Here is a 22,323-nt window from a genome sequence, read left to right on the forward strand (position 1 = left end):
ATCTCATGCTAAATTACGTAGAAGTTGATGGTATGAATCGGGAAATTAAAGTGATGTTAAATCAAGTTTTACTTGCTACAGTTTCTTTAATTTGTGATTGAACAGTTCCACTGTATCTCACCCGAAAAAAATTACTCATACTTCAGATCAAAACTTGCATCGTCATCAGGCTTGTGATGTATAAAAGTACATATAATGCCCAATTTAATTCTCTTGATGAGCGTAAACTTTAGTTCGCCTCCGATATGAGATCCCACACTCCATCAATAATTGCCCTTTAATTTATTCCAGTTGAGCACGTAAATTGCTCCTATTCTTGCGTAAATACGGCTGACCCCGACGTGAAAAAAACCGCGCTCTCCATTGTGGACAGTATGAGTTTTTCAGTCGGCTGAAAACCGCCGTATTGTGGTCCACTGCTATCATCCTTACGCGAGGAAAACAGTTTTTTAATTCGGCCACAAATTGTGCGTGTCGCATCGCTCGGGGCACATGTAGTATCCCTTGTCGTTTCAGCGGGACCTTTTTATTTTTCGGGGAAACGTGTGGTTTCCCTTCTGCGAAGAGAGGAGGATGACAGGGGGAGGTGGTCCATGTGGCATTTACCTACCCACCTGCTTGCGTAGGAGAGATCCACCCATCCCACTCCCCATAAGCCTTCTAACCTTCCCCCCCACCCCTCCTTAATTCACCTCCGCAGCTTTTGAGTGGCGGTTAGACAGAGGGTAGGGGAGGGGCTAGGAGGGGAGGGGGGGGGAAAGCATTTGCGTCATCGTCACCCTGGCTGACTCCTTTAACCCCACGGTCTCCGCCCACTCCCCACCCCCCCATTCCACTCCACCCCGTCTTCTCTTTAACCCACCTCTACTCTTCTTACCCCTTAATAACAACCTGTTCCTTTCCTCTCTCTTATACATCCTTACGGTTAGGCTTTCCGTGTTTCTGGGGTTGTCGAAAAAGTTATCAATCATCCCTTCTCATCCGAATTACTATTGATATTGGTTAAAGTATTCTACCGATTATGTTAGATATTCATGGAGTATTTACGAAGTATTCTGGCAGTCTCATGTAATTAGACTTTCGTCGTATCGGAGGATATATTGTATGAGGCAATGAGATAAATGCTTCTCATTTTTTCAATTCCCTTGTCTGTTCAATCGACAGTATGATATCAATATCTGTTTCATATAATGTGCTATCTGTTGCATATAATATAGAGTACATGAATATGTATTGAAATTGGTTTTCTTATGTGAAAATAGTACGTACGTCAACCAGGTATCCTCATGTGAAATTTAGTAACTTCATTGGTCATATATCACGACCCGTACCCCACTTTCACTTGCTTGAACCAAAGGACCCACTTCTCAGCCCGAAATCGGGGATATGTTAGGTATTGCGGTGGACATTCGCTGCATTGGTGCCTTCCTCGTCAGGCTGTATGGTGAAAAGCAGAAAAAAATCATCGATTTTGTTGTTCTTCGATATGTTTAAATTTCGTCTGCGCCTCCACATATTCCGGGGTCAGTACTTGGTGAACGGGAAGAATGGTGAGACAGGTTCTCTATCTTTTGCACTTTATTCGCGAAGTCTGGTGCACTACCTGAGTTTTCAAATATGGCGCCGAAGGCACCCTTGTTTGTTTATTCTTCTACCAAGAGGGATGGCCAGGTGACACCTACCGCCGCAAGTATTAATAATACTCTCAATTCTTCCACGGTTGAGCAGCCAAGCTACAGGCCTAGCCTTTCAGCCACATTCAGCTTTAGCGCAAAAAATATTCGTGCATTTTAAAACACGCCATTGTTTTTATAATTGTCAGCGAATGTTAAATATTAATAAGATATTGGGTGTTTTTATTAATGCTTTTCTCTGCTTTAGGTATTATTCGTGGGTTTTTTTTTCCTTATATCCGTTACCTACCTATTAGCTTAGGTAATTTGATATCCAAAGTTTCTTTCGACACCAGTGAAGGGATTTTGTGAAATAAGAACGAAATGATGCACCTATGATTTGTCACCTAGAAACTCTTATTGTTTCAATTTTACTATGTAGGCTAAAGCCGCCGTCGCATTAGTTACACTTTTTACTGCAGTCCGTGACGTGTGAGGAGTTCCTTTGTATTTGCATTACGCTTGCTCCAAATTCCGTGACTTGAGCCCACTTCTACATATTTTCCCCGTCTCAGTGCGTTCCTTTAGGTGGCGGTAAAGTAGTGGAGGAACTAGAGAATCTCTGGATCGCTGGAGGAAGAGCGGCAAGAGTGGGTGACAGCGATATTCTTTCCTTTCGGTTCTGGAAAGACATTTTTTTTGCTTGCCTTTCTCCTTTTCCCCATAAAAGGGCCTCATTCTCATGAACCTTACCCTTATTTTTTTATATTCTATTTTATTTCATATTTTATATCCTCTCTTTCTCGCTTCGAGTTCCCCCGTTTACCAAAAGGAGCTAGCCTGTATCCTTTTCAGGGTTGTTTATTTTTCTCTCCCTCCTTGCGTGAACACTTCAAGCGTCTCTTCCTCCCAGCTCCAATCCTGTCATTTATATGGCTTGGTTGCCGTATTGAATTACTAAAAATAAGAACATGCGAGGTTTATTTTGTGTCCCCCTTCGTGGTTATCTCATATTATGACTCGTTTTTTCCGGTGCTCGGCACTTGTTTTGAGACCATGGCATGTCGTTATTATTATTATATTTTTTATTTTCGCTCCTCGATCGTCACTTTTTTCTGCCCCGGGGATGCCTTTAGCACGCGCCGTGTGTGACCCGAAGAATGCGGGCAAATAAACAGAACTTATGTTTTTCTCGCTAGTGAACGCATTTCAGAACATATATTGAATACGATGGGTCGTGGCCCAATCGTTTTCTGTACCTGGTGGCGTGTAACTACTGTGTTTGTACTATTTTTGTTACTGGAGTATTGTACCATTACAATTATTTGGGGAAATTATCGGGTTCATCCAATAAGGAGGTATTATTTTATCCCTGATGTACCTTTTACCGAGAAAAAAGGTTGTATCAATTCTGCCAGTTTCATATTATTAATGCCTTTCATGATTCGTCGCCCATTAACTGTTATTGTTTGTTTGTTACTGTTATATGTCTTGTATTTTATTATTATTATTATTACACATTGCTGCAAGTAGACTATTGCCTAGTGTCAGCATTAGATGTTTACACATGAATAACAAATGTATCTATCTAATACAAATTTTAGAAACAGAAAAGACACCCATGGCAAAAAATAATACATTAATTCTAATTTCATACTACTAAGAATTTAACGTTGTCACAATAAACCAATTTCAAACAATCCATTAAACACATTAATTCTAATATATTACAACTAACAAATGAACATTGACCCAGAAAGATTTGATGCTTTCCCGGCGAATGATGTGAGTAAACCTCTCTCGGGTTTCCCACCGGGTTAAAGGCTTCATAATGGCCGACGTTTCGAGCGCCGGGTGGGAAACCCGAGAGAAGTTTACTAACATTGTCCCAATTAACCCAATTTCACACTCTCCCTTTTGAACCACTAATTAACCAATAAGTGATGAGCACTTCTTCCTAAAAAATTTCGCATTTGCAGGGAATATCTTAAAAATAACTTTAGGTAGGTCGTTCCACTCCTTTAAATTCTCTATGTAGGAAGGATTTTATTTACCTTCGAGAGAAGTTTTCATGTATTTGCAAAGCGGGTGATAGGAACTCTTTGAAGTACTCAATTTGAATTTTAGGGAGACGCAATCTAGGCGCTTTGGATTCGTTGAGGACTAAATGTCTTACTATGTATATTGTGTCTGTTTATATTTCGTCGAGTGGGAATTAATTGCCACCCCTCTCTTTTCTTTGCAGCTTTGGGAAGCGAACCGGCGGAGGGCGTCGTCCCAATGAGTGTTTCGTCCTTGAGCCCTCGGAGATGATGGTGGTAAGTGCAGACAATTTTTTTTTTAACCTGACACAATTGGAGGAGGAATCAACCTTTATCCGATACTGCTTAGTTTTTTTTGCAGAGAACTTAAACAACGGAAGATAATATACTTATTGAAAGCGTATTTAGGTGTATGGTTTTTCAGTGTCGCTGCATCACATATGTATGTACTTTTCATTTTATGCTCGTCAGCCTTTTAACATTTAAAAATCATTTGCATCCTACCAACAAAAGAGTTATTTGCATTGTGCACAACAGTTGCTGTTCCGACTGAAACACTCCTAGCAACAGGTGCATTGTGGTGCCAAATTAGCCCTACCGTGGACGCACCGCATAATTAATTGACTGGAAACATTCTGTTTTGAACTTCTGTGGCCAATTGGGGCCTCCCATGAATGGGATTTCCGCAATTATTCCGTGAGTTATGAGAATTTTTATCGAATATTGATGCAAGTTTGTTAATTTGGAGCAATAGATTTAGGATTTCACTTTTTAAAATGGAACATCCGAAAAAGGCCCGTAACTTGTTCTAATGACTTTTGTTTTCCCATTTGTTGATATGGCTCCAGACGGTCTGCCATTGTCTATTGTGTATGTGTGGAGAACAAGGTCAAAGCAATCGCCTATCAAGAATAGGATCGCATTTATATGTGATTAAAGATTATCTCGGTGAATTGGATGCAAATAAATACTTTTCTATTTTCGTTCGGGCTGATGAGTCTTAATGGTGTCGACGCGTCGCGACGTTTCGTAATGCGACTTTTCCTTCATAATTTCGACGTGTTCTCTCTGGATTATAGGAATCCACACATTCACAATCGTATTCATGAATTTCCCCGTCTGTGAGTGATTGGCCATGAATATACCTGGTAGTTTTCTTGGTTCAAATGAGCAATCTTTTTATATACATTATTTAGAATGATTTTAAATATTTGCGAATGATTTCCAAATTTCATTGCTGACGTAGACCTATTATATAGTATACGTACGTTTTGTGCGAGAAAAAATGACGGTAGCATCTAACGTGGTGCGTGTTTCAAGGAAGCGTATTGAGTTTAGCTTTAAACTTTCCTTGCTCGTTCCATTGATATGTCGAAGTTCTGGCTGTTAAGTTAGCTTTGAGAAAATTAATTTGTCCTCTGACAGCCGCTTTATTTATGGCTGACTGAATTCAATGTTAAGAGAAATAGATTTAAGTTATTTATTTATTCTTCGCGAGAAAACGGAAAAGTTCGGATCACCATCAAGATCCCTTTGTAAATTACGGCTTTTTCCTCTCCATATCATCTTTTACTGAAATGTTTGCTCGAGCAAAAGTAATATACTCCGAGCTGACTCCTACTAAGTTAAATTTAATGACGGATACAATTTATATTCATTCAATGGGGGTGCACAGATTTTTCGTCTTTAAGCATGTTTAATTAGAAGAGCAATAGCGTTATGGGACCATTCTCCGTGAAATTAGTTTCCACATGAATGGCAGACTATCATGTTGCAGGCAGCGTATGGATATTAATGTTGAATAAGGCCGGTAGTTAGTGCGGTGTTAAGTGGAGTATGTGCTAATATACACTCGTTTTGTGGATAGCTGCAGTATCGAATTCATTTACTTCAATTCAATTATATTCCCTTCAAATAAATCAGATGTAAGAATTGGTTGAATGATAAGGATGAAATCGTCGGTTATTACAGCAATTACACCGCATTACAAGCGCGTTTTTCTCGTTTTTGCGGGAACTGTGGGAAATATAATCATTTTTTTTATTCAATATTGCCGCGTTACGGAATATCAATCTGCAAAGCTTTTAAAAATCTGCAATGGAAAGGAAATCTTTTTAGAAGCTTTTAAAAATCTGCTAAGGAAAAATGATATCGTAGTCATTGACTTTTCTATCGAGGTTGTTTATATTCTCTATCTATAACAGCCACCATAGTCGTCATTATGAACATTTTGGAAAATACTAATATCTTTGGTACTTTACAGTTATAAAGTAAATAATTAGCATTTGATAATCAGTAAAAAATTAAATTTTATTCACCTCACTTAGTCCGCCAAGTTTGTTTCCGCTCTTACTTCTCTACCTTTCCCTATGGTGCAATTGACCTTAGCTGTCGGTCGTCTTATCGAAATATCATAATTAATTATTAGTTGCCGCAATATTAGGTGCACCGCTTCTTTTTCTTGAGTAAACGTCTTCTCGTGGAAAATTGTTCTGTCCCATGTTGCAGTGGTGGCGGCAGTAAAATTTCCATTAGGTTTGTTACGCTTTCGTGATTCATGACTCCCTTTCTCATCTTGTGTCACTGTCTTCCGGCTCGGAGATAGAGCAATATAGTTTTTACTACGCTGTTCTCTATATTACTCATACCACATTGGGCGGTAAAAAGTATAAAGTTTTACCCTCCAGACAACTGCTTGAGAGTTTGTTATGCACTTTCGATTTTTCTGACATAAAATCGATGGTTTCCTTCCGGTAGATAATATAGATTTATTTTGACACGGTAATGTGGCAATCTTTTGTGGAATTTTCTTTTGTTCGTTCTCCGCGGTCTTAACTAAATAATTTATGGCGTGTACTCCGCAAAGATCCGTCCTTTTTTTAATGCAATAAGTAGGTTTATTTCGTCATCCAGAGTAGTTTCTTAAAGCCGTTTTGTTCACTGAGTCAGTACTTGTTTTTTTTCATTTGGTACTTGAGCTTATTTCGCGAAAACTGTGGTGAAAATTGGTCTTCGAAAGAGATTTTAATCTGGCAATCGCATTCCGCTTCTCCAGGAGAAATATTGTTGGATTTATTGTAGTGTCAATCAAAGTTAATCTTGTGCAACTTGGCATAATAGCAGAAATTTGTGCCTAAAATATGTAGGGATGAAAACGCGATGTCGCAGTATTCCGATGAAGCTATACAGGAACTGTCATTAGTTGGAAATTTATGTTCCATTTAATCTTGATTTTATTTTTCAATTTCTCGAAGTATTTTTTGATTTTGATCTTTTTGTCAGCCCAATTTCTAATTAATTTCTTTTACTTGCCTGATTATAGGCAAAATTTATCCCTTCCATTTTCATGATTTGAAAATAGCGTGATTTAAAAAATAATATAATTTTCGCTTCAGATGTAGGTGTTCTTCATGCGTAACATATTTATGTTGTCTCGCAAAATTGTGGCCATATGTGGAATGGTATTACTAGTGAGAGAATTTGGCATAGTATTCATTATCTTTATTTCGTAATCATGAAATTCTGTAGTCATTTTCATGAGCTTGGCGTCACCAATTAGGTGGCCTTGGTCATTTTAAGTAACTATTGACACGTCTTTAACCATCCTGACGTTGTTTTTCTTCTCATTCGACTTTTGAATGCTCGGTTTAAATAGCAATTTAGCCTTGGCGTTTGTCCTTGCGTGAAAGCCATCATCCAGAAACTCAGCTGCATGAGAAAACACCGTTCCCCTTTGTTCTCCAACGTTCATGAGCAGTATTTTGCCGTAAAGGAAGACATTGAATGCATTCTTACGAGATGCATGTAAAAAGTATTGTTGAGAGACCACCAAAGCTGAACTCTCTGTTATTCTTATATGCAGTGATTGTTTGTTGCGTTGCACCATTTTAATTGTGTTGAATGTTTCATTGATTTTCCTGTACTTACTGTTTTACTATGGCTATCCATTCGTCCTGTCTCCTAGCCAGCAACGTTTCGAGTTAATGTGATACCGATATTGGATGTGTATTTGTGGTGTATTGTGCATGCGCACTGTTCGCGAAAGAATGTGTAATAATGACTTTTTTATTATATTTTACAGTCTTTCTTGTACCGGCGGTTCGTACCGGGTACATAAGTTTGGAATGGTATTCTTTTCCTTTGTTTTTATGTATGGCTGTATTTTCAATTTTTCAAGGTTATCTACAGTTATTTTCTGTTGGATGGGGGGGATATCGAAAATAAATTATTATATTTTTTTGGATGAAACACGGGTAAGGTGACTGGGATAGTCATCCAAGATTAAATCCAGCCCTCCCATGATTCCCGTTCTGTTGCACACATAGCGATATTTGTCGCACTCCGTCAGGAGGTGCCTCACGGTGTCTCTGTCATCACGTTGAACATAAGGTCGCGACCCGATTTTTGAACAGTGACCTATCCTTTGAGATGTGTCCATGGAGAATCCGCTCTTGTGCGCCGTCACATTGTTGCAATTTCGCTGCTGCGTCCGGTGCATCCCACCCACACTTTCATGAATCGGTGCTGTTACGCCACCTACTCACCCCACTCGGCTGCAAACCACTTCCGGTACCCGCCCACACCTCCTCCACCCTACTTCCGCCCTCGCCTACGCCCGCACTAGTGGCAAGCTCTCGCCGCTAATGAATGGAGTCGGTCGGGGAGACGTGATAGGGGTCGCTCTTGAAGTCTAGGGAAGAAGTAAGGCTTTACGATTGTCGTAAATGCTCCCCTCTTTCCATTCTTCCTCAAGTCCCGCTCCGCAGCGCCGCCCTCCGCATAAAAAAGTAACCAAAACTTTCGTGATGGAGCCTCTTTTCCCCTCGTTCACTCCTACCTCTCGTTCGAGTCACCTCTCCCACCTGGTTTTTGCTTGCGACCCTCGTCTTGGGCCTTTAATGACGAGATGCTTAATTTGTTTAGCTCTCAGACGGAATTAAATGGTAAGGGAGCGGAAAATGGAGTAGAACTGTCAGACGAATTATCATGGGCTCATTTACTAAGAGGAAACGTCCAGCTTTCGAGAATATTGGGTGCTTTTTTTTATTTAAGAACAAAATTAATGATCAAAAGAGAATTATGGGAGATAAAATTCTTATTTTTGGCATTCCAATCAGCTTAATCATCATTAACCGTGAACAAAAATTTGTGGTTTTGTTCCGCAGCTTCTTGAGTTTCTGTGTACTCTGGAACTTCTCGAAAAAACATCTCACCTTTCCCCACCATTTAAGTTGTCGAAATACCGTGATAGTATTGCGGTTTCTTCTATCCTGGAAATTCCGATTTCCTTCTTGAACATACTAGGTAGACTCTGACTGAGCAGCAATGCGAAAAGGTGGCCTCAGGCCTAGGCTTGTGAACGAATTATACGGGATTGACTTTTGGGTGTTATAAACAGCTGATATTTGTCGGATTATAATATTTTTTACTGGCAATAATAACAAATATTTTTTACTGGCAAAATCATATCTAATTTTTGAGTAAAACGGCTAATGGATTTTAAAGGGGTTGATGGAGAAAGCACTACTCAAGGTGGAGTCAAAGAAAGGATTGCTGGGAGGATTTGGGCAAGAAAATGAGTTAAGTTGCGTAATTAAGTTAAAGTCATGTTTATTGACGTATGATTCACAAGAATACTTAACAAACGGAGATAATGGACGAGGATAAGGTTATGGTAGTGCCTGAATAATCGGAGGATATGGTACGAGGAATTTAGTCATTGATAAGCCTAGAAAACAGGTAAAATAATATCATCGATCATTTGAAGTGTGATCCAACTCTCTCTTTGGAAGAAATAGTGTTGGTTGAATATTATACCATGCAAAGTACATAATATTAACAAAACCGAGATCTGTGGCAAAGGAGCTAATTAAATGGAGATAATAAAATATATTTGGATCTTTCGATCTCGTTAGTTGAAATTTTTTTTTTTAATTTTGACATGCATTTCCCGCGCCAGCCTCTGTCCATAGCTCTATTCATTGCTACAAATATCTCCTTTATGTTTTGACTGATTTATCTTCTTGAATGAGAGTGTTGAACCGATCCAGGTGAACTATATTTTTCCAATGAACTCTCGCAAAAACTCGCCGCAATTATGGGAACCTTTTCATCACTACACAAAGTACTCGTTCAAAATAACTTTTTAACTGCTTCAAAAGATGAAAAATGTGTAATATTTTCGGTTAATCCCTTGAATAGTAGTCAAAACGAAATTCTAATAGAAGTAGTCGAAAAACGAAGTTTAACAGGTTTTTTGATTGATTGACTGCTTTGCACTTTAATTGGTATCCGATTGTTAATTGTCTCGGATTGTGGAGGATTATCAACATTTTCAACTCCAAAAATCCCTCTTTCATTGGGAATTTTCCCTCTTTATCACTTGTGTTCTAACGAAGATCATCTGTGTATGATATCCATGAGCTAATGAGGAGGTGATCGTTATGTAAGAGTTTATAGAAATGGCTAGTAAAGAGTCTGATATGAATTGTAGTGATATAAGGTGCGGAAACATGGACACTCACGAAAAAGGACGAGAAAAAACTGGAGGTATTCAAAATGTGAGTATGGAGAAGAATGAAGAAGATGAAGTGGACGGAGAGGAGTGGGAACAACGAAGTGCTGGACGTGGTGGGTGAGGAGAGGTAGCTTTTAGATGAGACACGGAGGAGACATGAGGTGTGTATGGAGCAAGTATTTAGCGGGGAGGGGGTGTTGAAAGCGGTGTTAGACGGTAGAATGGATGTTTTTGAAACTATTTTTGTGTATTTTTCTTCATGCTCCTGTATTAGATAGGAAGTTAGATAGTTGCATCTTAAGCGTCAATTTTTCCCCGCATCATTGTTAGTGGTCTCTTATTTTCCCTTGTAGCGTAATGCTTTATGAATTCTCCTCAGTACCTGTTTTTTTTTTGCAGGTAATAGCTCTTATACGTCAGCATTAGCAGGCTTTGACCTAAAATTTCATGCACTAATTAATAAGCAGGGGAGAGGAATTATCTACATTTTCGTTGCCTCTTGGGGTGCTTCATCAGTGAAATTAATGTAAACTGGTTTGCCTATTTAACATGTTTTTATGAGCTTATTTCATTATTCGATTTATATTCTTATTCATGTATTATACTGCTTTTTAAGTATTCTTTCAAACGATTTGCATGTCGGCTACTTTAAGATAAGTTCTATTTAGCTATTTAATCAGGTTTTATCACTATGCGCCAGCCAATGCGTGTATTTATATCAAATGCTAGAATTTGGCTTATTAATTCACTTGTCATTCTTTTAATTTTCAATTTAAATTTCATTCGTTTAAAATTGAAAAGTTAAGATTACGGGGTTCGTCCGACTACAACTCATTAAATAGTGGTATTTTCATATTGGCTACTTCAGATTCCAATAGATTTTTTGATATACATTTATTTATGTTTGCTGATTCGTATAAAAGATTTCATGAGAAGATACTCCGTACAACAGACATTTCACCGGATGTTTTGCAGCAGTTGTTTCGAATGCTCAGTATTTTCCGTAGTAAACTCTATTTTGAAAGGAAACGCGACTTATATCCTATTCGTCGGGGACCAGCCCATGTGAATCGCGCCGATGATACAAACTTCCGGTCTGACTGTGCGCGCATGGATTCCAGTCGGCCCTCGGAGCCTGCGCCCATATAATCTCCGTCGTTCCTTGGGCCTCGTGCCGATTCCACTGTGATTTGCGGTTTCCCGGGAACGCGGCAATGGCAGATGGGAATGGGTCATGGGTCGGAATCGATTTGGTTCGCGCGTTAGCGCTTCTACGCTCTTTATGCCCCTTTGCACCTGAAAATACGTACCTTTCGGTATCCAGTAACCGAAATGAGAGAACTACATTAGAGCCCCACCTATTTATCTATGTGTTCGTAACGATTTGTATTAAAATTTATATTTTTGTGTTATTGATATGAATATTTTACTGTTTTGCTGTAAAAACACTTTTTCTTGTGAATCTACGCTATGATTTTTTAGAACCGAAAATTTAGTATTTGTTTCGCTGATATGGTATATTTTGTCTAAATGAATCTGGTTTTCAGAGCAGAACATGAGATGTATTTTCTTTCTTTGCTCTTATAAGTTATCCTAAAGCATAATTTTAACATTCATTTTATATCCTAAAGCATAATTTTAACATTCATTTTATATCCTAATGCATAATTTTAACATTCATTCATTCATTCACCTTCAATATTATTATTATTATTATAGTATTCTTCCGATTAAGGTAGGTTTCCATGGAGTATTCAAGAAGTGATCTGGGAGCCTCCCTTTCCTTCCAGCACTGCCTTCTTTAATTCACTCTAAGGCCTACTCTCTTTCAATCTATCTAAAAATCCTATTCTTTTCCTTCCCCTCCCTCGTTTCCCTAACATTCTACCCTCCAACACCATTTTCAGCATCCCCTCCCCGCTAAGTATTCGCTCCATCCATACCTTCTGTCTCCTCCGTATCTCATCTAAAAGCTGCCTCTCCTCGCCACCCATATCCAGCACTTCGTCGTTCCTTTTCCTCTCCGTCCATTTCACCCTCTCCATTCTTCTCCATACCCACATCTCGAATGCCTCCAATCTTCTCTCGTCTTCTTTCCTCAGTTTCTACGTTTCACCTTCAATATAGCTATGAAAATTTGAAAAATCAAGTTTTTAAAAGTTTTACTTGCTCTATTTATTCAATATTAATTTTTACATAAAGCTTCTGGTCATCCAAAGTCCAAGGCTTGCGTTAAGGTGCAAATTTTGGACTCAAAGGCACTTAGCTTAAAATAAATTGATCTGTAAGTACTACAAGAAAATAAAGATGGCACTTTTCCTTCCGCTACATTTCGCCTGCTTCTGTTACTTTTATAAATTGATTTAAAATGCATACGAAAGCATGAAGAGACTTTACATTTGGACAATTAGAAAAATGAAAGTTTACTGCTCTGGTTTTTATTTTTATGAACATTATTCAAATTCGGACCAATACATATTGTTGAAATACTGATAAAACGTATGAGGCGTTTGGAAACTAGAATTCATGAAGAATCAACGTAAATCCAGTGTCCCACGATCCATATCAATCAATTGCCAGAAAATTTCGTTAATGTAACCAGATTTCTTTCTACCACACATTGTAGCAATTGTAATCATGAGCGTACGTGGTTAATTTTTATTTAAGTTTATCATTAAATATAAACAGAATGCTAGCTATTCTAAATCGCCGGCCTGGTTGTCGGCGGGGTGAAGTCCTCGCCTGCCAAACAGAAGGTCGCGGCTTCGAGTCCCGCCTGGTTAAATTACTCCTTTCCAGGGCATGGTTGTTTGTGTACGTTAAATTGTCAGCATGTTAAAAACCCCGATGTAAAAGGCCGTATAGAGATGTTTTTGGTTTTATGGAAATATATAATAAAAAATATTTTTCCGTGTACCTTTCATGATAATATCTAAATGATGCTCTATTGATATTGATGTCGCTACTCCCCTTAGAGATTTATTTTCATCCCATCCGTCATTTCTTCGCATCGCCGGATACGTGCCCTCCTATATGCCTCGATACTCAGGGGTGTGGGACCGGTGGTATCCAGGATACCTCTGTTTCTCTCGCATTGGCTTTTCCTCCAATAAAATGTATCCCAAGGTGCGCCTTCCTCCTCCACGTTCTCTCACAACCTTTTCCTCGATATATTTTTAAGTTGCCCTCCCGTAGCTCACCTCAGTCCAGGCTGTGATTGCTTCGTATCGTCTTCTCGCACGGAATGATTTCCCGAGTGGCTCCCGTTAAACTCGATCTGACCCATATACCTCTCGCTCTGATTTGAACCTTTTCCACTTGCTACGTAGGTATCTCATTGAATTCATCGGCTCTAGTTCGCGTTCCATCACTACCCTACAATTCCTCTTCATCTCTTCTCAAAGCTTTCGAAATGAGCTCGTCCAGCAACTTATTCTCATTGTCGAGTTTATAGAGCTTGAAAAATAAGACGACTAGTATTTGTCTTGCTACCGAGGCCTCTTTCCCCTCCGTGGAAATTCGTGGACTATACCTGGCGTGATGGTCTGGACTGCTGAGTTTGAAAAATAAGTTCACAAGTATTTTATGCGGCAATTCCACCGAGATAAAATAATTAGCCTTGACCGGGATTCGAACTCGGATCCTCCGATTTCCGGTTGAATGCTTTGGCCAGTCAAGTGTCTTTGCCCTCTGTGGAAATTCATGGACTATAGCGGACAAGATGGACTGGACTGCTCTGCACATATGCGACTTGCAGGCTAAGTCGTGCGCACTTCGCCACAGGCGGAGAGCAAAGCCCGAAATTAGGACATGGAGTGGTTCCCCCCTGTTGATTGCTTTTAAATTCTCACCGTGGTAAATCAGTGTTTTTCCTGTTTTTTCTTTCAGTCAGTCGCGTACTTTTCCAGCTATTTTCGACGTATAATCAGCAGTCTTATAACGTTTTCGCAAATACGTTGATGACTTAACGCGCTCCTGGAAAGCAGATTCCCGTTTCTTAGCTACTCCTCGGCTTCTGCGTGGACCTCTTGTGGCTCGTCATCGTTTGCTGTCCCGTGAGAAATTCATTCATTACCTCTATAAACGATTATCCCCATCAAGAAAATTCACGAGAACTCTTAACTACATCACCAAGTCATGACAGGTGGGCGGCAACGCTGGCTATTCCCAATAGGGTAGTTTCCTTCATCAAAGAAAACGAAAGGCATTGATTGCAATTCGTTACCCACCATTAGTGTATTCATAATATACAAATTATTTGGTTTTAGAAATCCCACTTTGGACGAATGGCAAGGGTCAATTTTATCCTCATTTGTAAAAGGCCAGATTGGCGCCCATGCGATGCCACTCCACGTGACGTCACAGGGACCTAGTTTCTATACGTGTAGATAGAAGTTTTACATCGTCTGAGGTTACCAATGCATGCATGAGGCACAGAGCTCAGGGAAACATGTCTTAATAATCGCCTATTAAAACTGGCTAAGCTCGGAAATTTTCTTCGTTTGATAAGGTATTAATAATCCTTATTTAAGCCAAGCGCTACCAGCTGGCATGCTACTCAGCTTCCTGCTAGCATCCTGCGTCGTATCAGCGCTCAGAGCCTCGCCCCAAGGTCACCTCACTTGCGGCAGCGGAAAGCAGATCGACGTCACGCGGAGTTTTTCCCGGCATTCATAATTACCTGTCGCGTGTTCGCGTGCTTGAAAATTTTCACTTTTAATTTAATCGCGAAAAATAGATATCGTCATATAAAAATCTAAAAGTGTGAAATACGTACTCCAGGAGTAATAATGTTTCGATTTAGGCAATAAAAAAATAATAGGAAACCACCCTATTCTACCCTCTAGCACTTTTTTAAACAGCCTATCCCATCTCAGCACTCGCTCCATCATAACTTCTATCTCCTCCTCATCTTAACTCAGATGCTACCTCACTTCACCCACCATGTCCAGCACTACTTCGTTCCCCTTCCTTTCCGCTCATTTCACCTTCTGCATTCTTCTCCAGACCCACATCTCGAGCGCATCCAGTCTTCCCTCGTCCTTATTCTTAAAGTACATGTTTTACACAGCGTAAAGCGCTACACTCGAGATCAGATTACCAATGCATAATCAGAATTATAATTATTACTGTATTCTACCGATTAAGGTAGGTTTCCATGGAGTGCTAAAGAAGTGATCTAGGAGCCTCCCTTCCCTTCCAGCCATGCATTCTTTAATTCACTGTAAGGCCTACTCCCTTTCAATCTATCTAAAAATCCTATTCTTTTCCTTCCCCTCCCTCGTTTCCCTAACATTTTACCCTCTAACACCATTTTCAACATCCCCTCCCCGCTAAGTATTCGCTCCATCCATACATTCTGTCTCCTCCGTACCTCATCTAAAAGCTGCCTCTCCTCGCCAACCATTTCCAACACTTCGTCGTTCCTTTACCTCTCCGTCCATTTCAACTTCTCTATTCTTCTCCATACCCACATCTCGAATGCCTCCAATCTTCACTGTGTACTAGCGAAAATGAGCTCACTGATTTTACAGAGCTCGTTTTTTTCTGGAATTTTCCAAATGTTTCGTTACTCCGCAGGCGTCATGGTAACTATCGACTCTTTCAAATTATCTTCCGCTGAGTTTGGCCTCGCATTGCTGAATTCCCAAATCACAGCCGCTACCTTCATCCCCCAAAACCAAGCTTTAACTTTTTCCCCCGTCGGTCTTTTTATTCTGCCACTACATCCACGCATTCCTTTCTTTCGTCTTTCATCAGAAGACCACCAAAAATGGAGTTGTCGATATCGAACGAGACAGCGTCGATACAGCCAAGCAACTTATTGGATCGATCGCAAGCGGTTAAGATTAAAATTGGGCGCAGGGCTCGAGTACTTCCAATAATGGCGACCGAAGGGCTTGTGAAGGGGATTGGAAGTTATCCCCACGTGCTGTTCATGTCGGAGTTTAAAAAAATGTATCATTATACTACTATCAGTTTTGAAGGTTAGAATTTTAATTAAATGCTTGGATGTGTCATATTATATGCGTTAGTGCGTGTTCATCTGAACGGCGAATGGTTGAATTCTAAATTTCTCTTCGGAGCCAATTGCAACAATTTACTTGTGATCGCGTAGAATGGCATTGAGTGTTTATTGATTGAATAGATTGTATCATCACTTGCGGTTATCAGCCCTAATTGTACCTTGTATTTCCCCGAGAAATTCGGATCGCTTTACCGTCACCGTTTGATTAACGACTTGGGTGAACTTCGAAATGCCCCGTGATAGCGCATTTAGCACCCGACACGATAATCCTGTTGTATAATATTCTTGCTCGCGAATATCAAATGCTGGACGGTACGGATGTGGAAATGTTTAATTGCATTCCTGAATCCATCTCTTCTCTTCCCGCAAATCACACGACTATTCCTTTCGTACTTCCTCGTAAAAACTCGTCGGCGTTTTTATCATTGGCAGCTCTCTCTGTATTTCGTGTTGCTGTCATCCAAAGCAGATCCAAATTTCACCACTTCCTACGCCCATCAAAAATAGAGTTATTGTTTTACTTCCTTTATTCCTGCTTTTTGACTATCTACTACTACTATTTCTCTGGACTGCTTCCTGTGATCAGTGCTATTATGTGCGGAGCGTATGTTTTCGGAGCGATTGTTTGCCGCGCTGTCAATCGGAGCTACCAATTACTCATGACTGATACGGGATTTTCAAAGCGTTCTTTCTATTTACTATGTCACGTATGAACATTATTATCCGTTAGAGGCAACATTCACTGGTGAACAGTAATACAAAAGCTATAGCTTATGCAGTGAAAAAAGGGATATGAGGTATTGTGAGTGTTTAATTTTGCTGGTGGTTTTTATGAGTCAGTTATGTTTTTTGATTTGGCTGCTGTTGTTGCCCCGATGCCCGTGCTGATTGGCGTCGACTGAGGTAGACTGTAAAAGAATTAAAATATGAATAAAGAAATGATTATTGGAAAAACTGTAAATGAACCAACGAGTGTCAAATTTTGCTGCAATTTTTCAATCCATCAATGGCGAATTTAGAAAATGTATTTTTTATAGTTTATTCTTGCATGTAATTATTTACTTTTATTTTTTTCTAAATACGTGCGTACAAAAGTATTTTAAATCCATTTTAACTTCGCTGAAAACGCGGCGCATCAATATATTGGCGCGATTTTCGTTTTCGGCGCAGGCAGTCATTTTGGCCTCGCCTTAGAGTGACGCTCAAACTCCGTAGGTACTACTGGAGGCCTCCAGAGAGAGCGCTGCGATGGCATTCAACGATTCAGGCACCTTAGAAATGCCTCCGGCTCGTAGAACTACTGCCATTCGCCCCACTAATATCTTCCGTTGCCTGGGCTCATGCCATTCGTTATTCTTTTTAATCTGCGTTAAGGGAAGATGGGATTTTTCCACCTTCTCCGATGTCGTCTCATTTTTGTGCGAGCGAAATATCTGTTTCTCTAGCGTGATCGTAACGCGCTTTTGCGCACGTTCTCTGTAGTTTCCTTCATCAAAGAAACCGAAAGGCATTGATTGCGATTTGTAACCCACAATTACTGTATTCATAATATACAAATTATTTCGTTTTAGAAATACCGGTTTAGACGAATGGCAATGGTCCATTTTTATCCTCATTTGAAAAGGGCCAGATTGGCGCCCATGCGATGCCACTCCACGTGACGTCACAGGGACCTAGTTTCTATAGGAGAAGATAGGAGTTATACATCGTCTGAGATTACCAATGCATGCATGAGGCGCAGAGCTCAGGGAAACATGTCTTAATAATCACCTATTAAAACTGGCTAAGGTCGGAAATTTTCTTCGTTTGATAAGGTATTAATAATCCTTATTTAAGCCAAGCGCTACCAGACAGCAAGGTACTCAGCTACCCTCTAGCATCCTGCGTCCTATCAGCGCTCAGAGCCTCGATCAAGGTCACCTCACAAGGCGGGAGGGGGAACCAGAAATACGTCACACGGAGTGATTTCCTTACCCGTCGCGTTTTCGCGCGCTTGAAAATGTTCACTTTTCATTTAATCGCGAAAAATAGATATCGTCATTTAAAAATCTAAAAGCGTGAAATACGTACTCCAGGAGTAATAATCTTCCGATATAGGCAATAAAAAAATAATAGGAAACCACCCTATTGGGCTGGTATCCTCTAGGTTACGGAATAGAATAATCCAGTCATCTGCTCATGTGGTCGGCTGGAACTTACTTGAGCTTGCGGAATTTCATTGAAAAACGGAATTTTTTCCTAAAAAGAGATTTTTTTACTCAATAAGAGACTTAAAACGGTGCCTATCTTAAAAGTACATATGTATGTATTTCGATTTGCATTGGCTGTAAACCTTTTCCGACCCAGATTTTTTGTTGAAGTTAAACCTTTTTCTGCTTTTTCCTATATAGTGAGTTAAAAATGATAGGTTTTCAGTGCATTGTAGGTGAATGAAAAATAGTGATTTGGAATGCCGAAGTCCCACTTCCTGGATTTAAGGTCCTCTCAATGTACTTAAATATATTCTTATTCATTCTGGACTGTGGAAATGCAATGCAATGACGCAGGAGGGACTCGATATTTTATTGAAAAAAAAATGATGAAGGCACATTTTAGGCACCAGAGATTCTCCAATGGATATGGGAAGGTACCACATATATTTCATCATAATTAAAACGTGGTTTACAAACATTTTGAAAAACTTAAGATTTACAGTGGTGGGTGCGTTTTTTGACCACCACCTAGCAATGATAACATGTCAGTTTCAATGACTTGAAAGATATCCTCTAATACAATCTTTTCTTATTTATTTATGACTTCTGTTTGAAATCATAAATCATCTTTTTACTTACATCTCATCGGTAAGCTTCCTTTGACTTTCTTCTCGTTAACTTGTAATTCAAAGATTGTTTCCATCAAATCGTCATTTCTTATTATTTTACCGATTAATTTCGCCCATCTTCTTCTTAGATTTTTAGGGTACTTTGCAGTTTCAAAAGTAGTTTTTAAGCACTTCACTCATAGTACTCTTCTTGGTATCCATTCCATCGATCCATTTTATCTTCATCGTTCTCTTTCGTACTACATTTCGAATCGCTAAAAATGACTGTAAACAACCTGAAAAATTCAAGGTGATAGAGATAGCTTAATCAACTCATGCGACAGGAAATCCTTCCAAAATACGATCGGTTAAGCGGAAGTAATGAGTCCCCTTACGGGAAGGGAATTCCACGGAAATGATGTTTTTTCTTAGCTCATCGTTCACCGATTTGTTGACGCTGGAATCGCATGTGAACAGACGCCAGAGCTTCGACTCAAAGCGTAAATTCCCCCCGAAATTGGCCTTTACTGACCCAATGCCATTCTCCCCAGAATTCCTGCCGCTCGTTTGGGATTCGAAGCGCATAGGTAAGGAAAGGGAGATGTAGCTAGCTAGCTGTGCAGTGAGGAGGAAGTTAATGAAACGTTGTGCGCCGCTGTTTTTTCGCGCGGTAAATGTGAGTTAGAAGCCATCCCAATCCGATGTACACTGGGCTGGAATCTAAAAATGCTCTTCAAAGTTGAAGGAGCTTTTTTGTGCCAGGAAGTTGAAACTACTCCCCAACCTTCTCAAAATACCTGTGCATGCTATCGCGTAACCTATTTTGCTCTTAAGTATTAGCAATATCCATGAATTAATGTTGCGCAATTATTAAAAAACTGGCTCTCGTTCAATCTCTCAAGTTTTTTTTTCAAAATCATGACTAGAAGAACCTTTCTTGTACGAAATTTTTAAATATTAAGATATTGGACAGTTTTTCATGATCCTGGACGAAAGTCTGTGAATTGTAAACGATTTAAGTTTTTCCTGGTGAATACTTCTGACAAATATTTCTCGGGTTTGCATCCAGGTTAAAGCTTTTATGTAAGCCGACGTTTCGGAAGACCGCTTGGTGAGGGTGAAAGATCCGATTGGGTTGAAGACACCAGGGGTTTATGGAATACCTTGTGGATGTGGTAAAATGTATGTGGGTGAGACAGGCCGAACGATTGAGACGAGGCTGAAAGAACACCGGAGATTTTTCAGATTAGCGCAACCAGAAAAGTCGGCCGTGGCGGAACACAGCATTAATGAAGACCATGCTATTAAATGGAACGACACCAAAATCCTTTGCCATGCTCAATGTTACTGGGACCGCGTAGTTAAGGAAGCAACAGAGATCCGCCTCAATCCCAAAAATTTCAATCGGGACACCGGTTATCATCTAAGCACTGCATGGAGACCTGTGATCAGCTGTTTGAAAAACATAAGGGTTAAACGTGAAGAATTTCAAAAGACCTACAGCCAATCGGACGACACCGGAGCCGTATTGTTGTCCTCGGTAAACGGTCGATCCAGTTTAGTGTGAAATTGAACTTCGATAAAGTAACACAGCCTTGAGGATGGAAGACAAGTCGTCTTCCGAAACGTCGGCTTACATAAAAGCTTTAACCTGGATGCAAACCCGAGAAATATTTGTCTGTGAATTGTGTTTCAAAGGTTTTTAAAGGGGTCAATCCAGTGCAGGGTGACTTGGGATTCCAGTATCATCCCTCTTAAGGGTATTAAAGGATGTCGACAGATGTCTTAATCGGACAGTTTTTTTCGGCAATGCGTGATCCCGGAAAACAGAGCGGAAATTTCATGTGCTTATTTCGATTGATACGGGACGTCAATGAGATAAAATCATAATCTGTTGAATTAGTGGAGTTTATTCGAATTATAATAGTCTTGGTTGATAGTCAAAATTATTGTTCATAAAATTTTTCGGAAATTCATCGCATAGTTACTAATTTTTACAATGAATGTAGATTTAATGTTATTGAGAGCGATGATAGTGATTTCGATTAGAATATTAGTGAGTGCGGAAAATTAACATATTACATCTCATTTCGCTCATAATTTGCCAGTACCTTGCCCGTGTACTGGTTTTTGTTGATACAAGTCTCATTTTAGGGTTTTGTTGGCTGGGCTTCAGGCGAAATTCACCTCTGGGCGATGGTTAAAATCGAATGAAAACAAAAGCAAGCGCCTATACACAAAAATAAAATCTGAAACCCCTAAAAATCTGAAAAGTAATATCATATATAAAATTTCATGCCTCGATCGCCGCCACTTGCTATATAGGACAAACATCACAATATTAAAAAAATAGGATTTCACAACACAAGTCAGCAGTAAAAGGTGGTATAACGCTGTGTGCTCTTGCTAGCCACAGCATAAGCAATGGCCATGTTTTTGATTTTGATAACGCCGAAATTTTAGATCATAAGGTTATATTGAAAAAAAGACTTTCAAAGAAATGGTTTACGTTGACCTAAACTCCAGGAAATATTATAACATATAAAATCGAATTACGTGAGGAGGAGGTGTATGGCATGGAGTTCACGGCTCCAACACTGTACGATCTTGCGTCGTAGGGCGAGCCTCGCTGTCGCTCCAATTTCGCTGGTCGACCTTCTACACTCTTTTAGCTGTTCGTGTGAATGATTTAGAGAGAAAAAAATGAAACAGCATTTGCGTCCATGGCCTTTTCGCCTCTTCTTTGCCCCTGCAGCGGGCGACGAGTGGCGCGTGCCAGATCGTTTTTTTTTTACACAAAGGCGAACTCGCACGCATTTTCCGAGTTCAAAGAGACTCGCTGAAAATAAAAAAAAGAAGACGATCGGGGTGCGTCCCTGTCGGCGTAAGCGAAGGGATTTCGAGAAAGGGAGCGAGTTGCGTGAGCCAATGAATGAGGAATACGTGGCCTCCGCGAAATTGTTACTTCTATAACTCATGCTCCCTGTTTTCTTCTTGTTTTTAGAAATTATGTTATTCGTATATTATAGTATTAATAACTCGGCGGAAAACTTAATAATCTAAAGTTAATTCTAGTTAGTGGTCCTTCTTGCATTAACAGACGATGGAGTACTAGCATCAGCCCTACTTCTACTAAAGCTACCATCAATTATATTATCCTCTCCCGGTATATAATTTGCTGGCCTCGGTGTCGCCAGGGCAATATTACAGTCTGCCTACCTGAAGGTCGCTGGTTTGAATCTCGCCTGGGTGGATTTACCGCCATCTAAGGCATGGACGTACGTGATTTCAAACAAGTTAAATGCATTAAATGAATATATAGT

The 22,323-nt window shown here is 39.8% G+C and overlaps 1 protein-coding gene across 7 annotated transcripts in view; it reads left to right on the plus strand.

The window, feature by feature from the left end:
• The window catches only part of LOC124160239 (rap guanine nucleotide exchange factor 2), a 942,071-nt gene that overhangs the window by 802,665 nt on the left and 117,083 nt on the right, over positions 1-22,323 (plus strand). For all 7 annotated transcript variants that reach the window (XR_006865120.1, XR_006865123.1, XR_006865122.1 and 4 more), the window contains one exon: positions 3,859-3,931. Coding sequence is in view for 1 of the 7 variants with exons in the window: in XM_046536052.1 (XP_046392008.1) it covers positions 3,859-3,931 (73 nt within the window). In the remaining 6 variants the exon portion in view is untranslated. The remainder of the gene's footprint in view (positions 1-3,858; positions 3,932-22,323) is intronic.

The sequence above is a fragment of the Ischnura elegans genome, chromosome 6 (assembly GCF_921293095.1).
Source record: "Ischnura elegans chromosome 6, ioIscEleg1.1, whole genome shotgun sequence".
Taxonomy (NCBI): domain Eukaryota; kingdom Metazoa; phylum Arthropoda; class Insecta; order Odonata; family Coenagrionidae; genus Ischnura; species Ischnura elegans.